The 23,750-nt window shown below is 40.7% G+C and overlaps 1 protein-coding gene and 1 non-coding gene across 4 annotated transcripts in view; both read right to left on the reverse strand.

Annotated features, from left to right (window-relative positions):
• Positions 1 to 23,750, reverse strand: part of opcml (opioid binding protein/cell adhesion molecule-like) — a 1,180,460-nt gene that overhangs the window by 183,175 nt on the left and 973,535 nt on the right. For all 3 annotated transcript variants that reach the window (XM_034178871.1, XM_034178873.1, XM_034178872.1), the window contains one exon: positions 20,044 to 20,169. In XM_034178871.1, the coding sequence (XP_034034762.1) occupies positions 20,044 to 20,169 (126 nt within the window). The remainder of the gene's footprint in view (positions 1 to 20,043; positions 20,170 to 23,750) is intronic.
• Positions 16,689 to 16,794, reverse strand: LOC117518019. Its single transcript, XR_004562891.1, has one exon. It is a non-coding gene; the product is annotated as a U6 spliceosomal RNA (small nuclear RNA).

The raw sequence follows: 23,750 nt of genomic DNA on the forward strand, positions 1-23,750 counted from the left end.
TGCAAGGAGCGGGCCACACACACTGGCCCCACCGGGCCCCCTCGGCCCACCCCCAGCCTAAACGGAGACACCAGGGAAACCACAAGATGGGGTGGAGGCGGGCAGTCCCGGAGGGCACCAGAAGTACAGGGGAAGAACAGACCAGCAGGTGGAGAGAGGGGGCCAAGCAGCCAGAGATGGATGAGCCACCCTACCCGGCGGCCCCCAAGCAGGGAATGTTCGAGATGAGACCCAGAAGTGGCAGGGGCAGCTGAGGAGCCACAGCGAGACAGGCGGGCCCCACAAACCCGAAGGGAAAGGCAGGGGCATGGTGGGCTCCATACAATCTGAGCCCCAGGGAGAGGCACCACCCCCCAGGCACTGGACCCTAGTCCATCAATGACAGAGTGGACAGACCCAACATGAAAAGGAACGATGGCCGTCCAATTGTTTCCCTCCACCACCCCCACCCCCGAGCAGGACCAGAAGCCCCGCAGCACAGCACTGGGGCCCCACGGCAGGCCAGCCAGCCGCCCAGCCCCCCTGAGGCAAAGAGGCACACCCACGCCCCGCAAGGGAGGAGCTGGAAACCATTGGAAACCATTCAGAAGATTCAGATGGCTTTTGGTGGCTTTTCAGTCGAGTGAGTATCTGAGAAACTGTGTAACAGCTGGGCATGTCACAACTTGTCCTGTGAGACTTTCAACAAGGACATGCTTTTTGTTGTGCGCCATGAGCGGCTCCATCCCAACGCGCAAATTCCTCCGCACGTCTTTCATTACAAAATCTTCTGTAACAGTGGAATATGCTGCAAAAGTGCTGATGTACACCTCTTCCACAATTTCTCTGGTAGTCAGACGACGTCCCGGATCAACACAGCCTTCACTTTGGAAATGATCTGGTCGTTTCAGTCTGTCGATGGCCGCTCGGAGCGCAGCGCGCCCTGCGCCGCTGTGGGCCATCTTTAATCCGGTTGTAATGATCCTTAATCTGTGTGACGCCCAGAGTATCTTCACTGAAAGCCGTCTGAATCTTCCGAATGGTTTCCACCTGGCTGTCTCTCACAGTTTCTGGAAAAATTTGATTCAGCGCTGCTCCAGTCGCTCAGCCATTTTCCTGACAATGAAAATCTGACAAGGGGGGGTGGACCAGTGCTCACTCAAAGCCTGCCCACAGGCGAATGACGCAACCGACAGGCATGAAAAAACTCACGCATGCACACGAAGGTTCAAGCTTGGCTGATGCAAGCGCATATGATTCAAATCCATATAGTTTTTAAAAAAATAAAAAGGTCGGATAGTTTTCTAACAGACCTCGTATGGTAAACAAGAAAACTGGGAGTTTGTGAAACATACTGAAACTGAAAATTCAATCTCAAGTTTCAACGCTTTATTATTACTGTCATACTGCACCAACAGGTCCAAACTACTTCATGAGCACAATCTCTAAAGCCCCTTTCACACCGGGGCTGCCTGAGCTTCCTGGTGTGCGCACGGAAGACAGACTGTGCACTCTGATTTATCTTCTAGTTTATATTTGTTCTTGTGCTGAGCTGCAGGTCTGCGCTCTGAGTTCTGTTATAGTTTATCTTTCCTACTTTGACCGGGAGATGCGTGTGCGAACGAACTGTCTGTGAGTAAATGTGGAGATGTCTGGAGTTATACTTGATGTGGACATGTCCTGTCTCTGGCAATCAGTCTGAACAGGACTTTAATGGACTGTATTTAAACACATCTGTGAGAGAAGACTGAGGAGCTGCTGCAGCCAGCAGCGTTTTTTTTTCTGTGCCCAGTTTTTACAACATTGTGTACATGGCGTCGTCATGACGACGCACAACACAACTCGAAGCGGGCCAAAGTAGGTGTTGTATCGTGTTATCTGATTGGTCGTTATTGATAGAAGGCGTCGCTCGATTGGCTAGCACCATGCTGCACGTGAGGTGTACTCGGCTCCACCAGCGGTCAACTCGGCATGTGGTACAGCTCAGAAAGTGGCAAATGGGCCAATCAGAAGTTGGCAAAATCACATACCATATAATAAATTAAGTTATATACCTTAGACAAGGTTTTCTTTATTGGGAGGAGGTTCTTGATATGTGTCACTAAAGTGGGTGGTTGTCGGGGACACTGATGTTTTGGCATCATTGCATACTTTACTTGATGATAATGAATAAATTTCCTCCTATAATTCCAAACCTCTGCATCAGGTTATTAAATGACATGAACATGTTATTTTGAAAGAGGTGGTGAAGGTGTGTGATTCCTGTCTGTTCCCATGTGATGACATGAAGAGTTGCTTTGTTGATCTTGAAGTTGGGATGGTGCCAAATAGGAGCATCCATACAGATTTCCATTAATGAGTGTAATTTCTAAAGTTTTCCACCAGGCAGTCAGAGTGGAAGAAATCAATTTAACTGTGGGTTTGAATGGAATCATTGAAAAGAGGTAATTAATTTGTGGTAATATTTTCATTTTGATAGTCACTATTCGTCCTAATAAGGAGATGGGGAGGTTGTTCCATGTTTCAAATTGTTACAGATTTTGTCAATGAGTGGGGAGAAGTTCAAGTGGGTCAGCTCTCCTAATTTAGAAGAGATGTTTATGCCTAGGTATTTAATATTGCCAGTGGGAAAGGTATAGTGTGGATCTTGAGGTGAAGGATTCCATGAATACTCGGTTAAAGGAAGTATCATTGATTTTGACCAATTAATAGAGTAATCTGATACTTGTGAGAAGGTAGTGATCAATTTAAATACTTCTTGTAGTGATTTTGAGGGTTCTTGGAGATACAGTATAGTATCATCAGCATATAAATTGATTTTGTGGTCAGATATTGAAGAGTTGATAGCCTTTAATGTTGGTGTTCTGACGTATTGCAGCCGCAAGTGGTTCGATAAATACTGCGAATAACAGTGGTGAGAATGGGCAGCCTTGTCTAGTCCCTCTTTGCAATGTGAAACTTTGAGAGGTAAACTCATTAGTTCTGACTGTGGCCTTTGGTGAGTTATATAGAATTGTGATCCAATGAATGAATGATTCTCCAAAACCAAATATATGAAGGACTCTAATAAGAAAACTCCAGCTGACTCTATCAAAGGCTTTTTCTGCATCCAATGACACCACTATTAATTACCTTTATATTGCTACCCTGTGATTTGTCAATGAGACTGAGAAGTCTTCTGACATTATTGGTAGAATGTCGACCCTTAATAAACCCAGTTTGGTCATTATGTATTACTGATGGCAATATTTGTTTCTAAGCGGGATGCCAATGCCTTAGCGATGATTTTTACTTCAGTATTTATTCATGATAGTGGCCGGTAATTAGAGGTCAGAGTAGGGTCTTTTTCTGGTTTCAATATAAGTTGTATTGCTGCAGTATTCATATGAGTGGGAATCTGACCCAAATTTCTGAGACAGTCCCTAAGAATAGTGGAGCCAGTATCTGCCAAAAATGTTTCAGGAATTTGGGAGGAAAGCCATCTGGACCCGGAGCCCTGCCATTAGGCATTTTATTCAAAGCTGCATGTAGTTCTATGATAGTTACAGGTGTGTCTAATGATTCTGTGTGCTATTTAGAAAGTTGAGGTAGGTTTAGATTATTGAGGAATGACTGGGTAGCTACTGGATTAGGTGTATTCTCCAATGAATATAGATTACTGTAGTAGTCCTTAAATATCTGATTAATTTCCTGTGGCGACTGTGTATAGTTTCCAGCTTCATCCCTGATAGATCTTATACTTAATTTTTCCTTATTGCGTTGTAGTTGATTTGCCAGAAATTTACCTGATTTATTGTTATGTTCAAAATTATTGTATCTAAGTCTTTGAATGAGGAACTCACTTTTTTTTATATATATACTATTGTCAAGTTGGAATTTTGCATATTTAATTCAGACAGAGTTTGATCACTTGCTTCTGCAGCATATTTATTTGTTAAATGTTTTATTTTTTCTTCAAGGTCATTTTTTAATTTATGTTCATTTTCTTCTTTATAAGAAGAATATGAAATAATTTTCCCTCTAATTACTGCTTTTCCTGTTTCCCAAAGCAAAGAAGGAGAAACACTCAGAGAGTCATTTCTTTCTATAAAGTCTGACCACTCTCTCCTTATGATTTTATCAAATTCACAGTCCTTTAAAAGTGAGGCGTTCAAGCGCCATGAGTGAGACAGTTTAATACTGGATTGTATTTGTATGGAAAGTGACACAGGAGCATGATCACTGATAGTGATGGAATGAATTTTAGAATTAATTTTGGGAGTTATAGAATTACTAGAGAGGAACAAGTCAATTCTAGAATGAGACTGATATACAGGAGAGAAAAATGTGTATTCCTTTGTTCATGTATTTTTGATTCTCCAACTATCCACCCAACCAAAGTCATCCATATACTCCTTGGGGGAGGTGATAGTCTAGTGGTTAAGGTGTTGGGCTTGAGTCCAGAAGATCATGGGTTCAAATCCCCGCCTGACTGGAAAATCACTAAGGGCCCTTGGGCAAGGCCTTTAATCCCCTATTGCTCCCGGTGTGTAGTAAGCGCCTTGTACGGCAGCACCCTGACATCGGGGTGAATGTGAGGCATTATTTAAAGCACTTTGAGCGTCTGATACAGATGGAAAAGCGCTATATAAATGCAGTCCATTTACCATTTTACCATTTATACGTTTGGCAGACTGAGAAAGCCTTACAGATGTTGGAGAACTGGAACAATCTAAAGAAGGGTTTAAAGCAACGTTAAAATACCCTCCAATGATGACTGTTGAATTGGCCATTAAATTTGAAATTTGTGAAAACAATGTATGAAAAAAGGTTGGGTCATCATTGTTGGGAGCATATAAATTAACAATTGTAAATATTTCACTAGAAATAGTTGCCTGGGATATTATATACCAACCTTCAGGATCTGTCAGAGTTATTAAGAATGAATGGAACTCTTCTATGTACTAATATACTTACTCCTCTTTGTCTGCTGTTTTAACAAGCTGAAAAACTCTGACTAAATATTGGGTCGGTCAGTAAATTTTCCTCTGCTTTAGACAGATGTGTTTCTTGTAGAAGACAAATATCTGCATTTAGTTTTGTGATGTGATTCATGATTTTTACCTTCTTTACCTGTGAGCGAATGCCACGCGCATTCCATGATACCAATTTTAGAGGGTGTGTATTAAAGAAAATACTATATACGAAAGGAGTCAGTTGAGGTGGCTCGGGCATCTTTTCCGGATGCTCCCTGGATGCCTCGCTGGAGAGGTGTTCCGGGCACGTTCCACTGGGAGGAGGCCCCGGGGAAGACCCAGGACACGCTGGAGGGACTACATCTCTCGGCTGGCTTGGGAATGCCATCGGGTTCCCCCGGAGGAGCTGGGGGAGGTGTGTGTGGATCGGGAGGTCTGGGTGGCTTTGCTTGAGCTGCTGCCCCCGAGACCCGACTCCGGATAAAGCGGAAGAAAATGGATGGATGGATGGACTACATATTGAAAAGACAGACACAAATACAACATACATAAAATATAAATTACACATGTGCATACTGAGTGAGTGTAAGAAGTGTAAGCGAGTTAAGGTGCGCTTGTAGTTTAAAGGGGACTGTGCGTGCTGTGGGATGATGTTTAAATTATCCATCTTCTTAAGACTGCGGACATCCTCAGAAGAGCCAAGGAGTTGTGGATGGATTCCGATACAGCTGACCATCTATATACAGTTTATCTACAACCAAGTACGCACATTCATTATTCTGCCTGTGCTGTTTCATGATTGGGTAAAGAATCTTTCTGCGGTCATTGATTTCTTTTAGAAACTGATCATTTATTCCGAAGTTGGTCCCTCTGAGCTCTCTAGCTTTGCTTTTAATGAGGTCTTTATACTTGTAATGTTCCAGTTTGGCGATGATGGGCCGAGATCTTTTGCGCTTGGGTCCACCAAATCTGTGCACAAGATGAAAAGTGATGTTGTCAACAGTAACAGACGGAAGTTGGAGCTTGGAAACCATTAAGTCTTTTAAGAGGGTTTCTGGATCGTCTGAGGCTGGGTTTTCTGGTATCCCTGAGAAAATTAAGTTGTCACGCATGCTCCTAGACTGAATATCCAGTATTATTTAATTTGCCTTCTTGTTTTCTTTGGTTAGTGTGTCTGTTTTTTTGGTTAATAACTCCACCGATGCTTTCAGTGATTTATTTTTTATGTTCTATTTTTTCATATGCAAAATTTAGGCTTACCTGAATGTTTAAAACACACACATTTAAAACACAGCTGCAGCTGACCAAAATGCTTCACAATAATAGCAATACAAAAGTGTAAAATATTAACAAAAGAAAAGAATAAAATAAATAAATAAAACATCTAAAAATACAGAGCAAAAATAGCAGAGCAAAGCATATACCACTTAGCCAGTGTTGAAAGCCAGGGAGAAGAGATGGGTTTTCAATCTGGACTTAAACTGTACCACAGACTCTAAGGACCTGACAGTCAGCGGAAGATCATTCCAGAGTCATGGTGCTGCCACAGAAAAGGCTCTATCACCTCTGGATTTAAGCCTGGCTTTAGGAACAGCCAGGAGAACCTGGTCAGCTGACCTCAGAGCCCTATGTGGAGTGTACGGCTGCAAGAGCTCACTCCGATACATCGGGCCTATACAGTGCAGACACTTAAAAGCAATCAGCAAAACTTTATATTTAACACGAAAGCTGACAGGGAGCCAGTGTAAGGTGCAGAGCACAGGGGTGATGTGCTCATGCTTCTTTGTTTTAGTCAAAAGGCGGGAATATCTTTAATCTCTGTGTGTAACGCCATGAGCGAATCCAGTGAAGCCGAATAAATAATGGCACTGATATTGATACAATCCCATCAGTTATCCAGCACACTTACCTCCACTTATGTTGTCTAGAGATCCTCAGTGTCTGTAAAGGAATCCTTTTTCTTACGTTTACACGTGTTGTTGTCATCTTTGTGTATCGGAGAAGACATGTCCGAGCAGCAGGCCTGGTAGAAGTGATCAATATAGTTTTCTAAATCTGTGATGCAATCAACCTTTGTCGGTTCCAGATATTCACGTCCACCAAGAGCTGTTGTCGTTAAGGCTTTCTTTCATTATTTGTAGATATTACATTTAATCCAGCAGGTTTTTTTTCCATTTCTTGAAACGCTGCACTGTCGAGTGTCACTCCAGTTGTGCTGTGCCGTTCTACGCCAACTTACCACTCCCCGCGTGGAATGTGTGAAAAGGTCCGTGAGATCAATTTTAACCTCCATGGCAATAGTTGTACAGTTGTGCTCAAAGGTTTACATACCTTGGCAGGATTTTTGGGCGTTTGGCCATTTTTCAGAGAATATGACTGATAACACAAAAACCTTTTTTTGTCACTCATGGGTAGTAGTTGGGTGAAGCCATTTATTGTCAAACAACTGTGTTTACTACTTTTAAATCATAATGACAACAGAAACTAGCCAAATGACCCTGATCAAAAGTTAAATACCCCTGCTCTTAATACCGTGTATTGTCCCCTTTAACATCAACGACAGCTTGGAGTCTTTTGTGGTAGTTGTGGACGAGGCTCTCTGATGAATAAGCTGCCACTGAATATGTCTTGGAATTTATTTACATCAATTTATAAGAAATACAAACAGTATGGCTCTCCAAGGTAAATCTACATGGAGTAGACAGTTCTCAAAAACTGACTGACTGTGCAAGAAGGAGAAGAGTGAGGAAAGCCACCAAGACACCCAGACAACCCAGAAGAAGTTATAGGCTTATGTGGCTGTAACTGGAGAAATTGTGCAGAGTGCAAATTTTGCATTTTGCATCACCACTCTTAGCTTCATAGTGGAGTAGAGCAGAGAAGGATTTTCTTTCACTAAAACAGATCCAATCTCGGCTTGCATCTCAGAGGCACATTCTGGAAATTTGTAGCTGAACTTTCAGGTCTTCTTTTTAAGAAAATCCTCCTCTATACCACTTCATCATGAATTTGTATAACTGATGATAAAAAATGCAAAGACAAATAAATTCCAGAGAAATTTCCCTCTGGCAGATCCCGAGCAGCCGGGAAAGCAGGCCGACTGGGTGACTGTGAGGAGGAAGCGTAGCCCTAAACAGTAGCCCTAAACAGAAGCCCCATGTACACCGCCAGCCCGTTCACATTTCTAACCGTTTTTCCCCACTCGGCGACACACCCGCCGAGGATCAAACTCTGGTTATTGGCGACTCTGTTTTGAGAAATGTGAAGTTAGCGACACCAGCAACCATAGTCAATTGTCTTCCGGGGGCCAGAGCAGGCGACATTGAAGGAAATTTGAAACTGCTGGCTAAGGCTAAGCGTAAATTTGGTAAGATTGTAATTCACGTCGGCAGTAATGACACCCAGTTACGCCAATCGGAGGTCACTAAAATTAACATTGAATCGGTGTGTAACTTTGCAAAAACAATGTCGGACTCTGTAGTTTTCTCTGGGCCCCTCCCCAATCAGACCGGGAATGACATGTTTAGCCGCATGTTCTCCCTGAATTGCTGGTTGTCTGAGTGGTGTCCAAAAAATGAGGTGGGCTTCATAGATAATTGGCAAAGCTTCTGGGGAAAACCTGGTCTTGTTAGGAGAGATGGCATCTATCCCACTTTGGATGGAGCAGCTCTCATTTCTAGAAATCTGGCCAATTTTCTTAAATCCTCCAAACCGTGACTATCCAGGGTTGGGACCAGGAAGCAGAGTTGTAGTCTTACACACCTCTCTGCAGCGTCTCTCCCCCTGCCATCCCCTCATTACCCCATCCCCGTAGAGACGGTGCCTGCTCCCAGACCAGCAATAACCAGTAAAAATCTATTTAAGCATAAAAATTCAAAAAGAAAAAATAATATAGCACCTTCAACTGCACCTCAGACTAAAACAGTTAAATGTGGTCTATTAAACATTAGGTCTCTCTCTTCTAAGTCCCTGTTAGTAAATGATATAATAATTGATCAACATATTGATTTATTCTGCCTTACAGAAACCTGGTTACAGCAGGTTACAGGTTACAGCAGTGGGGCATAAGTTTCATTACACTAGAAGTCTTTCAGAAAGCGCTGTAACTAGGTTTAAGGATATGATTCCTTCTTTATGTTCTCTAATGCCATATACCAACACAGTGCAGAGTAGCTACCTAAACTCTGTAAGTGAGATAGAGTATCTCATCAATAGTTTTACATCCTCATTGAAGACAACTTTGGATGCTGTAGCTCCTCTGAAAAAGAGAGCTTTAAATCAGAAGTGCCTGACTCCGTGGTATAACTCACAAACTTGCAGCTTAAAGCAGATAACCCGTAAGTTGGAGAGGAAATGGCATCTCACTAATTTAGAAGATCTTCACTTAGCCTGGAAAAAGAGTCTGTTGCTCTATAAAAAAGCCCTCCGTAAAGCTAGGACATCTTTCTACTCATCACTAATTGAAGAAAATAAGAACAACCCCAGGTTTCTTTTCAGCACTGTAGCCAGGCTGACAAAGAGTCAGAGCTCTATTGAGCCGAGTATTCCTTTAACTTTAACTAGTAATGACTTCATAACTTTCTTTGCTAATAAATTTTAACTATTAGAGAAAAAATTACTCATAACTATCCCAAAGACGTATCGTTATCTTTGGCTGCTTTCAGTGATGCCGGTATTTGGTTAGACTCTTTCTCTCAGATTGTTCTGAGTTATTTTCATTAGTTACTTCATCCAAACCATCAACATGTGTATTAGACCCCATTCCTACCAGGCTGCTCAAGGAAGCCCTACCATTATTTAATGCTTCGATCTTAAATATGATCAATCTATCTTTATTAGTTAGCTATGTACCACAGGCTTTTAAGGTGGCAGTGATTAAACCATTACTTAAAAAGCCATCACTTGACCCAGCTATCTTAGCTAATTATAGGCCAATCTCCAACCTTCCTTTTCTCTCAAAATTCTTGAAAGGGTAGTTGTAAAACAGCTAACTGATCATCTGCAGAGGAATGGTCTATTTGAAGAGTTTCAGTCAGGTTTTAGAATTCATCATAGTACAGAAACAGCATTAGTGAAGGTTACAAATGATCTTCTTATGGCCTCAGACAGTGGACTCATCTATGTGCTTGTTCTGTTAGACCTCAGTGCTGCTTTTGATACTGTTGACCATAAAATTTTATTACAGAGATTAGAGCATGCCATAGGTATTAAAGGCACTGCGCTGCGGTGGTTTGAATCATATTTATCTAATAGATTACAATTTGTTCATGTAAATGCGGAATCTTCTTCACAGACTAAGGTTAATTATGGAGTTCCACAAGGTTCTGTGCTAGGACCAATTTTATTCACTTTATACATGCTTCCCTTAGACAGTATTATTAGACGGCATTGCTTAAATTTTCATTGTTACGCAGATGATACCCAGCTTTATCTATCCATGAAGCTAGAGGACACACACCAATTAGCTAAACTGCAGGATTGTCTTACAGACATAAAGACATGAATGACCTCTAATTTCCTGCTTTTAAACTCAGATAAAACTGAAGTTATTGTACTTGGCCCCACAAATCTTAGAAACATGGTGTCTAACCAGATCCTTACTCTGGATGGCATTACCCTGACCTCTAGTAATACTGTGAGAAATCTTGGAGTCATTTTTGATCAGGATATATCATTCAAAGCACATATTAAACAAATATGTAGGACTGTTTTTTTGCATTTACGCAATATCTCTAAAATTAGAAAGGTCTTGTCTCAGAGTGATGCTGAAAAACTAATTCATGCATTTATTTCCTCTAGGCTGGACTACTGTAATTCATTATTATCAGGTTGTCCTAAAAGTTCCCTGAAAAGCCTTCAGTTAATTCAAAATGCTGCAGCTAGAGTACTAACGGGGACTAGAAGGAGAGAGCATATCTCACCCATATTGGCCTCTCTTCATTGGCTTCCTGTTAATTCTAGAATAGAATTTAAAATTCTTCTTCTTACTTATAAGGTTTTGAATAATCAGGTCCCATCTTATCTTAGGGACCTCATAGTACCATATCACCCCAATAGAGCGCTTCGCTCTCAGACTGCAGGCTTACTTGTAGTTCCTAGGGTTTGTAAGAGTAGAATGGGAGGCAGAGCCTTCAGCTTTCAGGCTCCTCTCCTGTGGAACCAGCTCCCAATTCGGATCAGGGAGACCGACACTCTCTACTTTTAAGATTAGGCTTAAAACTTTCCTTTTTGCTAAAGCTTATAGTTAGGGCTGGATCAGGTGACCCTGGACCATCCCTTAGTTATGCTGCTATAGACTTAGACTGCTGGAGGGTTCCCATGATGCACTGAGTGTTTCTTTCTCTTTTTGCTCTGTATGCACCACTCTGCATTTAATCATTAGTGATTGATGTCTGCTCCCCTCCACAGCATGTCTTTTTCTTGGTTCTCTCCCTCAGCCCCAACCAGTCCCAGCAGAAGACTGCCCCTCCCTGAGCCTGGTTCTGCTGGATGTTTCTTCCTGTTAAAAGGGAGTTTTTCCTTCCCACTGTCGCCAAGTGCTTGCTCACAGGGGGTCATTTTGACCGTTGGCGTTTTTACGTAATTATTGTATGGCCTTGCCTTACAATATAAAGCGCCTTGGGGCAACTGTTTGTTGTGATTTGGTGCTATATAAATAAAATTGATGATGATGATGATAAATAAATAAATAAATGCTGATAATTTTATTACGTCCTTACCTTAGCAAACATGAAAAAGTGCAACGCTGTGAATACTTTCCAGATGCCCTGTATAAGACAACGGATATACTTGAATTTTTCAGTCCATCGCAACTCTGTGCCTCAGATGTTATTAGTTCCTCTTAATGCTGTCACGTTTTTCTGAGAATTTGGCATTGCAAAAATGTAAGCATCATGGCATCAGCCGGAACATCATAACAACAAACGTTGCACATATAGCAACAAGGAAAACGGCTGCACTGACACTGCAAATCTTTGTAAATCTATATACTTCCACACAGACATTTGACAGGAATCAGTAAGGGCATTGAAAAAGGATGGGGCTGATAATCCGAATAGATAATGGCACTGAAATTGATACAATCCCATCAGTTATCATTCACCACCCCTGACGCAACTCCAGATTTACTAAATCAGATGAATAAGCTTAGTTTCCGACTGACTAATAGCAGTTACACTCTAAAATCTAAACATCGCTGTCAAAAGCCCACATAAACCTGTAGAAAGGATACCCAAAGCAGACACTTCTTCCTTCTCTCTTTGAGTGTGTCAACATACAGTATGTGTGGTTTGGAAGTTATATGCAGCTTCAAATGAGCTCATTTGTCAATTTACTTCATTTCCAAAATCCTCAGTCTGGTTCTTGTTATGAAACTATGAAAAAAATGAAATAATTAAAAGTCACGTTACTGTCACTGTATGAGCAGGATGACTTTACTTTGTAGTCTATACCCAATGACCATAACATCGGAGTTCAATTAAACGAGTTGTTACAGTGCACAGGACTGTGAAACTACTTGAATTTTAAAGCGGTCATACATTTTCAGCCAAGTTGCTGTAATGAGTCTTAATGGGTTGAAGGGACCCATATTGCATTGTCCCATGAATAAACCCTTTCCCCCCTTAACTGTATATCTTCTAATCCTTTCAGTGGCCAGGAGCCAGCGGTTCAGTGAGCACTGCTGAATAATTTATCTTGTCTCGGTTGAGTTCAAATGTGGACCGAGTCTTGCCAGTGCACGGAATGAAGGCAAGCGTCAAATTGACAGGGCACATAGAGTATATATAAAATAAACAATCGCAGATACATTTAAGGGCTATTACTTTCGGTAAAGGTATTACCAATTTTGTCCTCCAAATTTCAGAATATTTTTATTTTTTAATCATAAAGTCAGAAAGACAGAATAAAGACAGAATCTCCCATCATTCCACAGTGTAACTGAATATCACTTGGCTTACACTTATTCAAATTAGACACTGCCTTTTTATCTGCTTCCACATCTCCAAGAACTAATTCTTACATGCCACATCTTTCTGCATCAACTGTGGCGGTACGCTTGCTGATTTTCCTGACAGCAGCAAGTGTGAAAATTTAAAATATGCTGTGGAAAAAACAGTAAAATGGCAAGGAACCACCATCATCACAGATGTTAGAGTTTCTTGAAATGCTGTTTAACTCAGAAGGAAGGCTGCTCGCTTTAGTGCTGTAGGAACAGACACAAACTCTATCCTCCAAGGGAACGGTCCATTATCGCCTGCGACAAACATAAAAAACAAACGGTGAGGAGCTAGTCAGGAAAATGCCACTCTGCAGGAAAAACATTTAAGATTCTGAGACTGCCAGCGAGACATTCTTTGGCTGCCCAAACATCTCCCCACAAAGTCTCTTTTCATTAGCGCTCCTCAGAGAAATGTCAAATAAGATAAGCCATTATTGTCTGTGCAGCCAACAGCACATACAAGCACAGCCAACCAGCCTGACTACACACGTCTGTATATCGACTTTAAAGAATGATCCCGCACCTTCCTTTGTTGCTTGTTGCTGTGCATCCACCCACTGCGATCTATCACATACTTTCTATTTTGGATTTTTCTTTTATGTTAAATCTGAAAAGAGAATACTGTTGACAGTTTCTATATCATAGAGTATTTTTGTATGCTTGTACTCTAAGTATATATATATATATATATATATATATATATATATATATATATATATATATATATATATATATATATATATATATATACATGGTCTGTTAGAAAAGTATCGGACCTTTTTATTTTTTGCAAAAACCTGATGGATTTGAATCAAATGTGCTTGCATGAGCCAACCTTGAACCTTCGTGTGCATGCGTGAACTTTTTCACGTCTGTCGATTGCGTCATTTCCTGGTAAGCGGCCTTTGTGTGGCACATGTGTAGTGCGCTCGGCGGATTTTCATTTCAAGGAAAAAGAGGGAATGACTGGAGCAGCACCACATCAAATTTTGCCCGAAACTGGGCGACAGCCAGGTGGAAACCATTCAGATGATTCAGACGGCTTACGGTGACGATGCTTTGGGCATCACACAGATTAAAGAGCGGTACAACCGGTTTAAAGACGTCCGCACAACGGTGGAGAGCGAGCCATGCTCCGGTCGGCCATCAACATGCTGAAATGACCAGATCATTTCCAAAGTGAACGCTGTGGTGATGAGGGACCGTCGTGTGACTATCCGAGAAATTGTGGAAGAGGTGGACATCAGCACTTTTTCAGCACATTCCACTGTGACAGAAGATTTTGCCATGAAAAGAGTTGCAGCGAAATTCATGCTGCTACTGACAGCGGCGCAAAAGCGCCTCCGTGTTGAAGTTTCACAGGACATGCTGTGACATGTCCACCTCTTCCACAATTTCTCGGATAGTCACATGACTGAAAAGTCACCGAAAGCCGTCTGAATCATCTGAATGGTTTCCACCTGGCTGTCGCCCAGTTTCTGGCAAAATTTGATGCGGCGCTGCTCCAGTCGTTCTGTCTTTTAAGTGTTTTTCAGTTATACTTCATGACTAAATCAAGAGAAAAAAGAACACATTATTAATTTAATTTAATTTTCATTTTTATTTATTTTTCCTTCCTCTCTCTGTTCTATTTGTTTTAATTTAACACATGTTCACTCTGTCAGTACCAGCTGAGAATGAGTCGCTGGCCAGCGGTCAGGTGACACGCCCTCTTGTCAACTTTACCCCAGGTGGACTCCAATTAAACTGCACAAACACCTCAAGTATGATCAGTGGAAACAAGAGGTTGTTGCTGTCCATTCGGCTGCTCCCGTTTTGTTCAGGTTCGCCACAGTGGATATAGCCAGATCCACATTGGTACTTGGCACGAGTTTTACGCCGGATGCCCTTCCTGATGCAACTCCAGGTTTACCTGGAGAAACACACACAGCCAGTGGTGTTCCGAAGAGGAGTCCTATCCAACTACTAACCAGATATTGCAATGCTTAGCTTCTGACATCTAATGGGATCAGGTTTACACAGAGCAGCGACAGCTGAAACAAGATGTACCTGAGCTCAATTTTGATCTTCATGGCAAAAGCTGTGAATACTTATGTACATGGTATTTCTTAGCTTTTATTTAATAATTTATTTTTAATAGATCTGCAAACATCTAAAAAAACAAAAACTTTTTTTACATTGTCATTATGGGGTATCGTGTAGAATTTTGAAATAAGGCTGTAACATAACACGTGGACAAAGTGAGGCGCTGTGAATACTTTCTGGCTGCACCATATTGACAAAAACAATAGGCATAGCTTACAGTTGGCAGGTCAGGTAAGGAATCATGCAATGGTACTTTATCCAGCAGACCAGCGGTCAAGTGTTAGTGTGCTTAGTTTCAGGGCGGAAGGTTCCCGGTTCAAACCCACCCCTGCCACATTTGTCCATGCAATGTGGAGTTGTGTCAGGAAGAGTATCCAGTGTGAAATTTGTGCCAGTTCAACATGGAGAAAAAACAAGGGAGCAGCCAAAGGGACTTTGTAGATGTTGAAAAGTATCCATCTATCTGAAGTGAGGGTGTGTCTTTGGCTTTCTCCAGCCACGTGGATGGCCAACATTGAGGCACTTGCATTGGATTTTTTATTGTATTTTAATCTTATTTCATTTTATTCTGCTTTTAAATGCTTGTGAAGCGCCTTGGGGCGATTACTCATGATTTGGCGCTATATAAATTAATAAATTATTATTATTATTATATGATTATGCTCAGTGAAACGCACCACCTGATCAAAATATCACAGCTGGTATTCTCTCACAGTGCAAGTCACACTCCTCATCTCAGAGTCATAAGAACGTCATAAGTCATAAGAAAAATAGGGCATAATTCAATAATTTATGCACTCACTTAATGCTGAGGGAGTCCCAGCGTATGTAAACAATACCACGTGACATTGTGTCCATAATTAAAGCAGTAATTTGTGGGCAAGACTGCAAAGCACACTTCAGTTTGTTGAGGGATGATGTCCAGAGTAAACACAGCAAATAATAGAAAAAAATTGATGCAGAGAATGAAAATGTTGATGGCTGAGATTGTGGAGAGTTACTGAGCTGTGAGTGGTAGATTCCCCAGGCTCTGGGAGATGAGACGGGGAGAGGAACAGTTGGGATGTAAGGTTTCATGCCATGTTGGGGCCGGAACATCTGATAATACGGAGAATCAGCTGAGGACTCACATTGGTGGAAGCTCAGTGGAGGCCTGCCGAACCGACACAATTAGAACATGGAGCGAACACACACACACACACACACACACACACACACACACACACACACACACACACACACACACACACACACACACACACACACACACACACACACACACACACACACACACACACACACACACACACACACACAGACCTTCTTGGCTTTCCTTCAGAGTGTGGGGTGCCAACACAACAAAATCTACCAAACCAGCTGCGGCCTCTAGCCAAATCATGGTTGATTGGAGTTCAGCTGTGTGGCCACAGGTTGTTAAGCTCCAAATGCTCAAATCTAGTAAGTCCCTTCGGCTGCTCCCTTGTTTGCACTCGGGGTCGCCACAGCAAATCCAAGTTGGATCTGCATGTTGAATTGGCACAGGTTTTACGCCGGATGCCCTTCCTGATGCAAATCCACATTACATGGAGAAATGTGGCAGGGGTGGGATTTGAACCCGGAGCCTTCTGAACTGAAACCAAGCGCATTAACCACTTGGCCACCACCCCTGCAAAAATGTGGAACACTTCACGAATTTGCGTGTCATCCTTGCGCAGGGGCCATGCTAATCTTCTCTGTATCGTTCCAATTTTAGTATATGTGCTACCGAAGTAACACATGCTCAAATCTACTAAGTTGAAAAGAAAACAACATCTTCGTCAGTAGATTAAAGTCTGGTATCAGTCATTGTAAATTCCCTGTTTTAGCTTAAAAGCTACAGATTCCAATCCCACTGATAGGAAACAGCTCTGTAAGGAGAAGAGTATTCATGACAAACAAGTGTTTAAGCATCGTGTGGGAATGTCGACATCAGGCCCCACGTGCAGTCACCTTTACACCAGTGAAACACTACTGCAACTACTGTATTTTTCAGCCTACGTATAAGTCGCACCTATCCAAACAACGGGAGGGAGAGAGAGAAAACATACCTAAGTCACACTGGATTATAAGTCACATTTATATATGAAGCATGGTGCTACAGCTTCCTGCAACAAGAAGCATAATACATTTAATCAGCACATTATTTATTTACAATGCAAATTCCGCATTATCCAAGAGAAACTAATGTGCTAATTAATTTTATAGTACAAGGCACAGAGAACTCGAGCAAACTACATTTTTTAACCGCTGAATAGAAGAAACCGTCAAAGTGAAGCGAAATATCTGCATTTTTACCTCATTAAAGATCAGTAAACATTTTAATTGATTATACATTTTTAAAACATTCTAGTTAGCTTTACCTTAGCCATCCTCCTCATTAACCTCTAGCTGTCCCACAAAGTGCAAACAAGTGGGGAGTGGAGTAATATGAAGATTATTCCCTCTTTTTAGTCAAGTGAGTGGTCCTTCAGTTTCAGAGCAAGATTTATTCATTTTTCTCAATCTCTTTTCTTTCACCAAAACATTAAATCTAGGCTTGCATCTGAGATGTACCTTCTGGCAAATTGTAGCCAAACTTTCAGGTCTTCTTTTTAATAAAATCCTCCTCTATATCACTTCATCATGAAACTGTATAACTGGAGATACAAAATGCAAAACATGCACTATGCACAATTTCTCCAATCACAGCCACAGAAGCCTGTTCTTCTGGGTTGTCTGGGTGTCTTGGTGGCTTTCCTCACTCTTCTTCTTGCAGAGGCACTCAGTTTTTAAGAGCTATCTACTCCACACAGATTTATTTCCCATCACTGCATTACAAGTGATAGGAAACTGTCATTAATCCACTTTAGCAGGAGTCTGTACAAAAATTTTGGGAGTATCAAAGACTATTTAAAACAATTTTTAACATGCTGAAATGACCAGATCATTTCCAAAGTGAATGCTGTGGTGATGCGGGACCGTCGTGTGACTATCCGAAAATTGCGGAAGAGGTGGACATCAGCACTTTTTTGGCACATTCCACTGTGACAGAAGATTTGGCACAAAAAGAGTGGCAGCGAAATTCATGCCGATGGCTTTGGCACGAAGCTGCTGACCTGACTCCAGTTCGTCGTCGTAACCAACTTGAGTGGGCAAATGCTCACATTCGCTGGCGTTTGGCACGTTGGAGAGGTGTTCTCTTCACGGATGATGCGAAGGAGATGTGTTGCACGGCATGAGGCAAATGGTGGTCACACCAGATACTGACTGGTATCCCCCCCCAATAAAACAAAACTGCACCTTTCAGAGTGGCCTTTTATTGTGGGCAGTCTAAGGCACACCTGTGCACTAATCATGGTGTCTAATCAGCATCTTGATATGGCACACCTGTGAGGTGGGATGGATTATCTTAGCAAAGGAGAAGTGCTCACTATCACAGATTTTAACTGGTTTGTGAACAATATTTGAGGGAAATGGTGATATTGTGTATGTGGAAAAAGTTTTAGATCTTTGAGTTCATCTCATACAAAATGGGAGCAAAACCAAAAGTGTTGCGTCTATATTTTTGTTGAGTATATTACAGAGAATACGGTAATCACATCTGCCCTTGCAAAAGAATTGAGGACAATTAAAATAAAATAAATTACAACACACACCCATCGATCCAGATCTACACCCGCTTACTCCAATTAAGGTCACGGGGGAGGGGGGGTGGAGCCTAGCCCAGCAGTCATGGGGTGTCAGGTGGGGTACAACTCGTACAGGACACCAGTCTGTTGCAGGGCCACATATAAACAAACACATTCACACCTACAGTCACTTCTAAAGTTACCAATTCACCTAACATGAATGGGTTTTGGATGGGGGGGCAGGGCACCTGGAGGAAACCCATGCAAGCATGGGGAGAATATGCAAACTCTACACAGAAAGGCCCCATGCTGTGAGGCAATAGTGCTAACCAGTAAGCCACACACACAGCCAATTGTGGACAAAGATCAGTGTGTCTTTAACATTTTTGTCTCCAAATTGTTAAAAAAAATATATATATATATCAGGAAAAGCTCACAGCAAACTCTAACACATTGCTTTTTGTTCTTTTGCAGCATGCTCTAACATAATCCGCAGTGTTATCAAAGGAAACACAAAGAAGTCTTCAAATTCAAAAGTGACCATCTTGCATTACTTTCACCCGATTTACACTGTTCAGGTTTTTTCCTAATTGTTAGTCACTGCCAAAGTGTATCCAAGCATATACAATGTGCTACTTTATTGCGCTTACATTCTGCCTTATGCATGTGTAATATTGCGGAAAATACAAGGGATTAGGATTCAATATCAAATGACTGGGACCTGATCACAACATCCCGAGTGTTTTCAGAACCAATCAGTATAGATACAATGGTCCTAATTACATTGGAATTAATATATTAATTCATAATTTGAAGGTTGTTTACTCTATTTCTTTTAGTACTTGTTATTATCATCAATATTTGGTCTTCATCTTTTGTAAGAACTGTAAATATGCATCTTAATTTCAATTCTCGGGTGTTTTTCTGTTGCTATATGAAAAACTCTTATCATTATGCCAGTGATTATTTTTTCTTTACATTTATGCTGCAGAAAGTCATAATCATCAAACATCAACTGTGTGTTTTTTATGCACTCACAATGCGTAGTCTTCGAAAAGAAGATAAACAGAAAAACATCAAAGTAAATACAAGTGAAATGAGGACAGCTCAAATCCTTTAAAATAAAGTTTGAAGGTAAAACTTGCCTGAAATAATTAGTTGTCTAGGTTGCAACAAATCACACACAATATGTTTGGCCTGAATGATGGAACCATTCCCATTTTTGGAATGTGCTAAAAAATGTCATCGAGCGCACAGGTCCACACCACGTTTCCATTTGCGCATGGAAAAACAGCATAAGCACACTTTATTTGTGCGTATACATATACCTTTTACATATTTGTACCCACAATTCCAGAGAGAAAATACGGAGTTTTACCTCTTGGTGAATGATGCTTCCATATGATGTTGGCCTCAGGTCGACCGACTGCCAGACACATGAGATTGACAGTGCTGCCCTCGTTCACTGTGATGTCCTTCGATATGTTGGTGATCCTTGCAGGAACTGAGGAAGGGGGAAAAAAGAAAATCATGATTGACGTTTTATGCTTAATTAATGACACACGAGTAAGGGGACTGCTATTCCACATGATAAGAACAGTGATGAGGTTAAAAATAACTCAGAGTTAGAGACTCAATTAGCATGAAATTAGCTGACAAATTTCACAATTCTCTAGCTCGCTGTGGTGTTATACATGATTGATTTTCTCCATCATGTGTCTCTGCCACACTGCTCATTAGACAAGCTTCACACTCATTTGGAGTAAGGCGTTTTCATCTCTTACCCGACCAACTTGATCTACATTTATCTGATTTAAGTGATTTCTGTCATTCAAGGGTCAGCCGTTAACCTTCGTCCCTTCAACTCAATGGGTAATTAGACTTTTCTGACTGTTGATAAAGGCGCAGAGATTTTCAGAAACATTTTTTTTTACACGTAATGTGATATTATATTGCATTTATGTAAAAATTTTTAACTAACCAATTTTATAACTTTACATAGGTATGGATATACAAGTACTGATGTGCAGTAGGGATGTAATTGTACACCTCCCTTGAACTGTATGTTCAATGTCATGGAATTCATCAATGTATTTTCAGGTATCTTTATAGTGATATAGAACAAAAGACACTACAAAAATTTCAAATATGGAATCATATGACTTGAAATGCTCAACAACTGGGTTGAGCATTGACAAGTTAGACATCCTGAACATTCTACCTGAAGTATTTAAATTGCATCTCATGTGATGGCATAAAAAACTGTCAGTTGATAAATGATACCATTCTACACAAGACTCTCAAATATGAAATTTCATCTTTTTGACAGATATGAATTTTTGAAAATTCATTCAATGTTAAAGATAGGGATCTTTCCAATTTTACAAGATGTTTCCTGACTTGGACTTTTGACCTATGACCTATGACATTGAATCAGTTCTTGTCTATCAGGATATGAATCTTCAGTGAAAATTTCATAATGATGTATTAAAAATTGTGGTCTCCAGACTGTTCACAATCAGACGAACGGACAAACAAACAAACAGTGGCAAAAACATAACCTAACTAAAATAAAAATAAACATAATGACATGACAACAAAATTCATACTCAAGTGAGCCCTTTTTTTCAGCTATACACAGCCTCAGGTTCAGCAGTGGGCTGCAATTAATGAACATTTTCATAATTGATTCTTCAATTTAAAAGTTGTGAAAAACGTCAAAAAATTATGATGTCTTCAAAATATAATTTTGTCAAAAACCTAGAGGTATTCAGTGTCCTACCAGTCAGGAGTAATGAAAATATGAAAATAAACCAGGAAGTGCTAAAACGATATTAAAAATAATTAACTGATTGTGAAAATCTCCATGGTCTTGAGAGACGGGTCTAGAGAGAAGAAACATCCATTGAGCAGAGGTTCTTTTTGATATCACAGAGAATAAAGGCCAGATTGGTTCGAGTTGATAGACAACAACAATAACAACAATAACTTCAGTAACGCTGCTTATAAGCATAAGCAGCGTTTCAGCCAAGAAATGCAGAAAAGAACCTCTGCAGGATCATGTGGAATCATGAAGCTGATGAGTTACAGCAGCAGAACACCACACTGGGTGCCACTTCCAAACAGGTGAGAACTAGTGGTGTGCGATACTGCATGATTCAGTATCGATCTGATACCAAGTAAACACAGGGCTATATCGCCAATACCGATACTGATACTTTTAATCATTAAGGTGGATGCATCATCAAATTGCTAAATCTGAAATAATTTTCATGACCTTTAAGTGTTTTGTGATTTTTTTTTTCCTTTTCCTTATTAATTAGTTAAAACTCTGGAGATATTGGTAAATAGAAAATACTTTATTATCATACTAAAAGGTTTTGTTCAGAAACAATAGAAGCGTAACAAAACAATTTTCCTCCATGCGTTGTCATGTCTGGATTTTTTTTTTTTGTTTGTTTTTTTGTTGTTTTTTTGTGCACAAAATTATCTCTCAAGAACAAATTAAAACTTTTTTTGTTTGATAAAATTATCACTACACAGACAATATTATAAAACAAGTACAATTTCAAGTAGAATGTGTGTTCAGCAAATACAACATTTGTCCCCTTCAGTGGACTTTTTTCTTCTGAAAGCAGCAGTGCATACAGAAGAGAAACTGAAACTAAAGTACTGATCTCATTACACTGGTATCAATCAAAATAAATATGGACGCTGGTTGCGATATTATTGATGTTTGGATCCAGTTGGCATGGGCTCACCAAAACTGGACAAAAACAAAAGAAAACCATTGCCTTGTCTGACAAATCTCAATTTGCAACATTTAGATGTGAGGTTCATAATTTACACAACATGAAAGCAACAACTCAGGGTGGTGTTGGTGATGAAATGATATAACAACTATGTGTTGATGTCAACATGGGGCCAAAATCACTGAGGAATGTTTCCAGCACTCTGTTGAATCTATGCCACAAACAATTAAGGCAGTTCTGATGTTAAAACAACGTCCAACCTGGAACAAACAAAGCTCAACCAGTCAAGTGGATAGTGAGTGTCAAAATGCACACGGACACGCAGTTTTTGCGGTTCCACTTCACAAACTTATCATATATTCCAATTCAGCCACAGAGGTCTGTCAATATTGGATTATTTGTTTTTGTGTGATCCTGCCAGCGAAACAGTCAATGAAAACAATCTCCTTGGTGGAAATGATCAAGGTTAAGATGTCAGCAAACACGGACCTGTCAGGTTGCAAACAGAAATGTGGTGTTCAGTGTTAACCCTATCTAGACAGGGGATTAAAGTGCCCACACCAACTTTCACGCCGTATAATTGCTTAAGAACTTATGCTAGGACTACGAAACTTGGTGACTTTTCCTAAAATTTAGTTGGCTACAATTTGGTACCATAAGCTTAAGTCCATTATCTTTGCTGTTTCCATGGCAACAGTTTTCTGACAGGTATGTCTGACCCCAAATCACAAATCTAAGTTTCATCAATGTACTTTCATATTTTCTACTTCATATACATACTCCATTATATTAACATAACTTTACCTAATGGGCAGCACGGTGGCTTAGTGGTTAGCACTGCTGCATCACAGCGAGAAGGACATGGGTTCAATTCCCATCCGTGGCCTTTCTGTGTGGAGTTTGCATGTTCTCCCCGTGTTTGCGTGGGTTTCCTCTGGGTGCTCCGGTTTCCTCCCACATCCAAAGACATGTGGGTTAGGTGGACTGGACTCTTTAAATTGTCCATAGGTGTGCGAGTGGGTGTGAATGTGTTTGTTTGTCTGTTTGTGGCCCTGCGACAGACTGGTGTCGTGTCCTGGGTGTACCCTGCCTCACGCTCTATGACTGCTGGGATAGGCTCCAGCCCCCCGTGACCCTTGATTGGACTAAGCTGTTGAAGATGAGTGAGTGAGTGAGTGAGTGAACTTTACCTAATTGAATGTCAGCTGTGTTAATTAGAATTAATGTATGCTAATTTGATTATGTCATTATGGCATCATAATTCATAATAATAACACCAGTATATTTGTAGTGATTATGTGTTTGTATATCATGCCCTGAAAATTTAGTAGTA

Source organism: Thalassophryne amazonica, chromosome 9, assembly GCF_902500255.1.
Source record: "Thalassophryne amazonica chromosome 9, fThaAma1.1, whole genome shotgun sequence".
Taxonomy (NCBI): Eukaryota; Metazoa; Chordata; class Actinopteri; order Batrachoidiformes; family Batrachoididae; genus Thalassophryne; species Thalassophryne amazonica.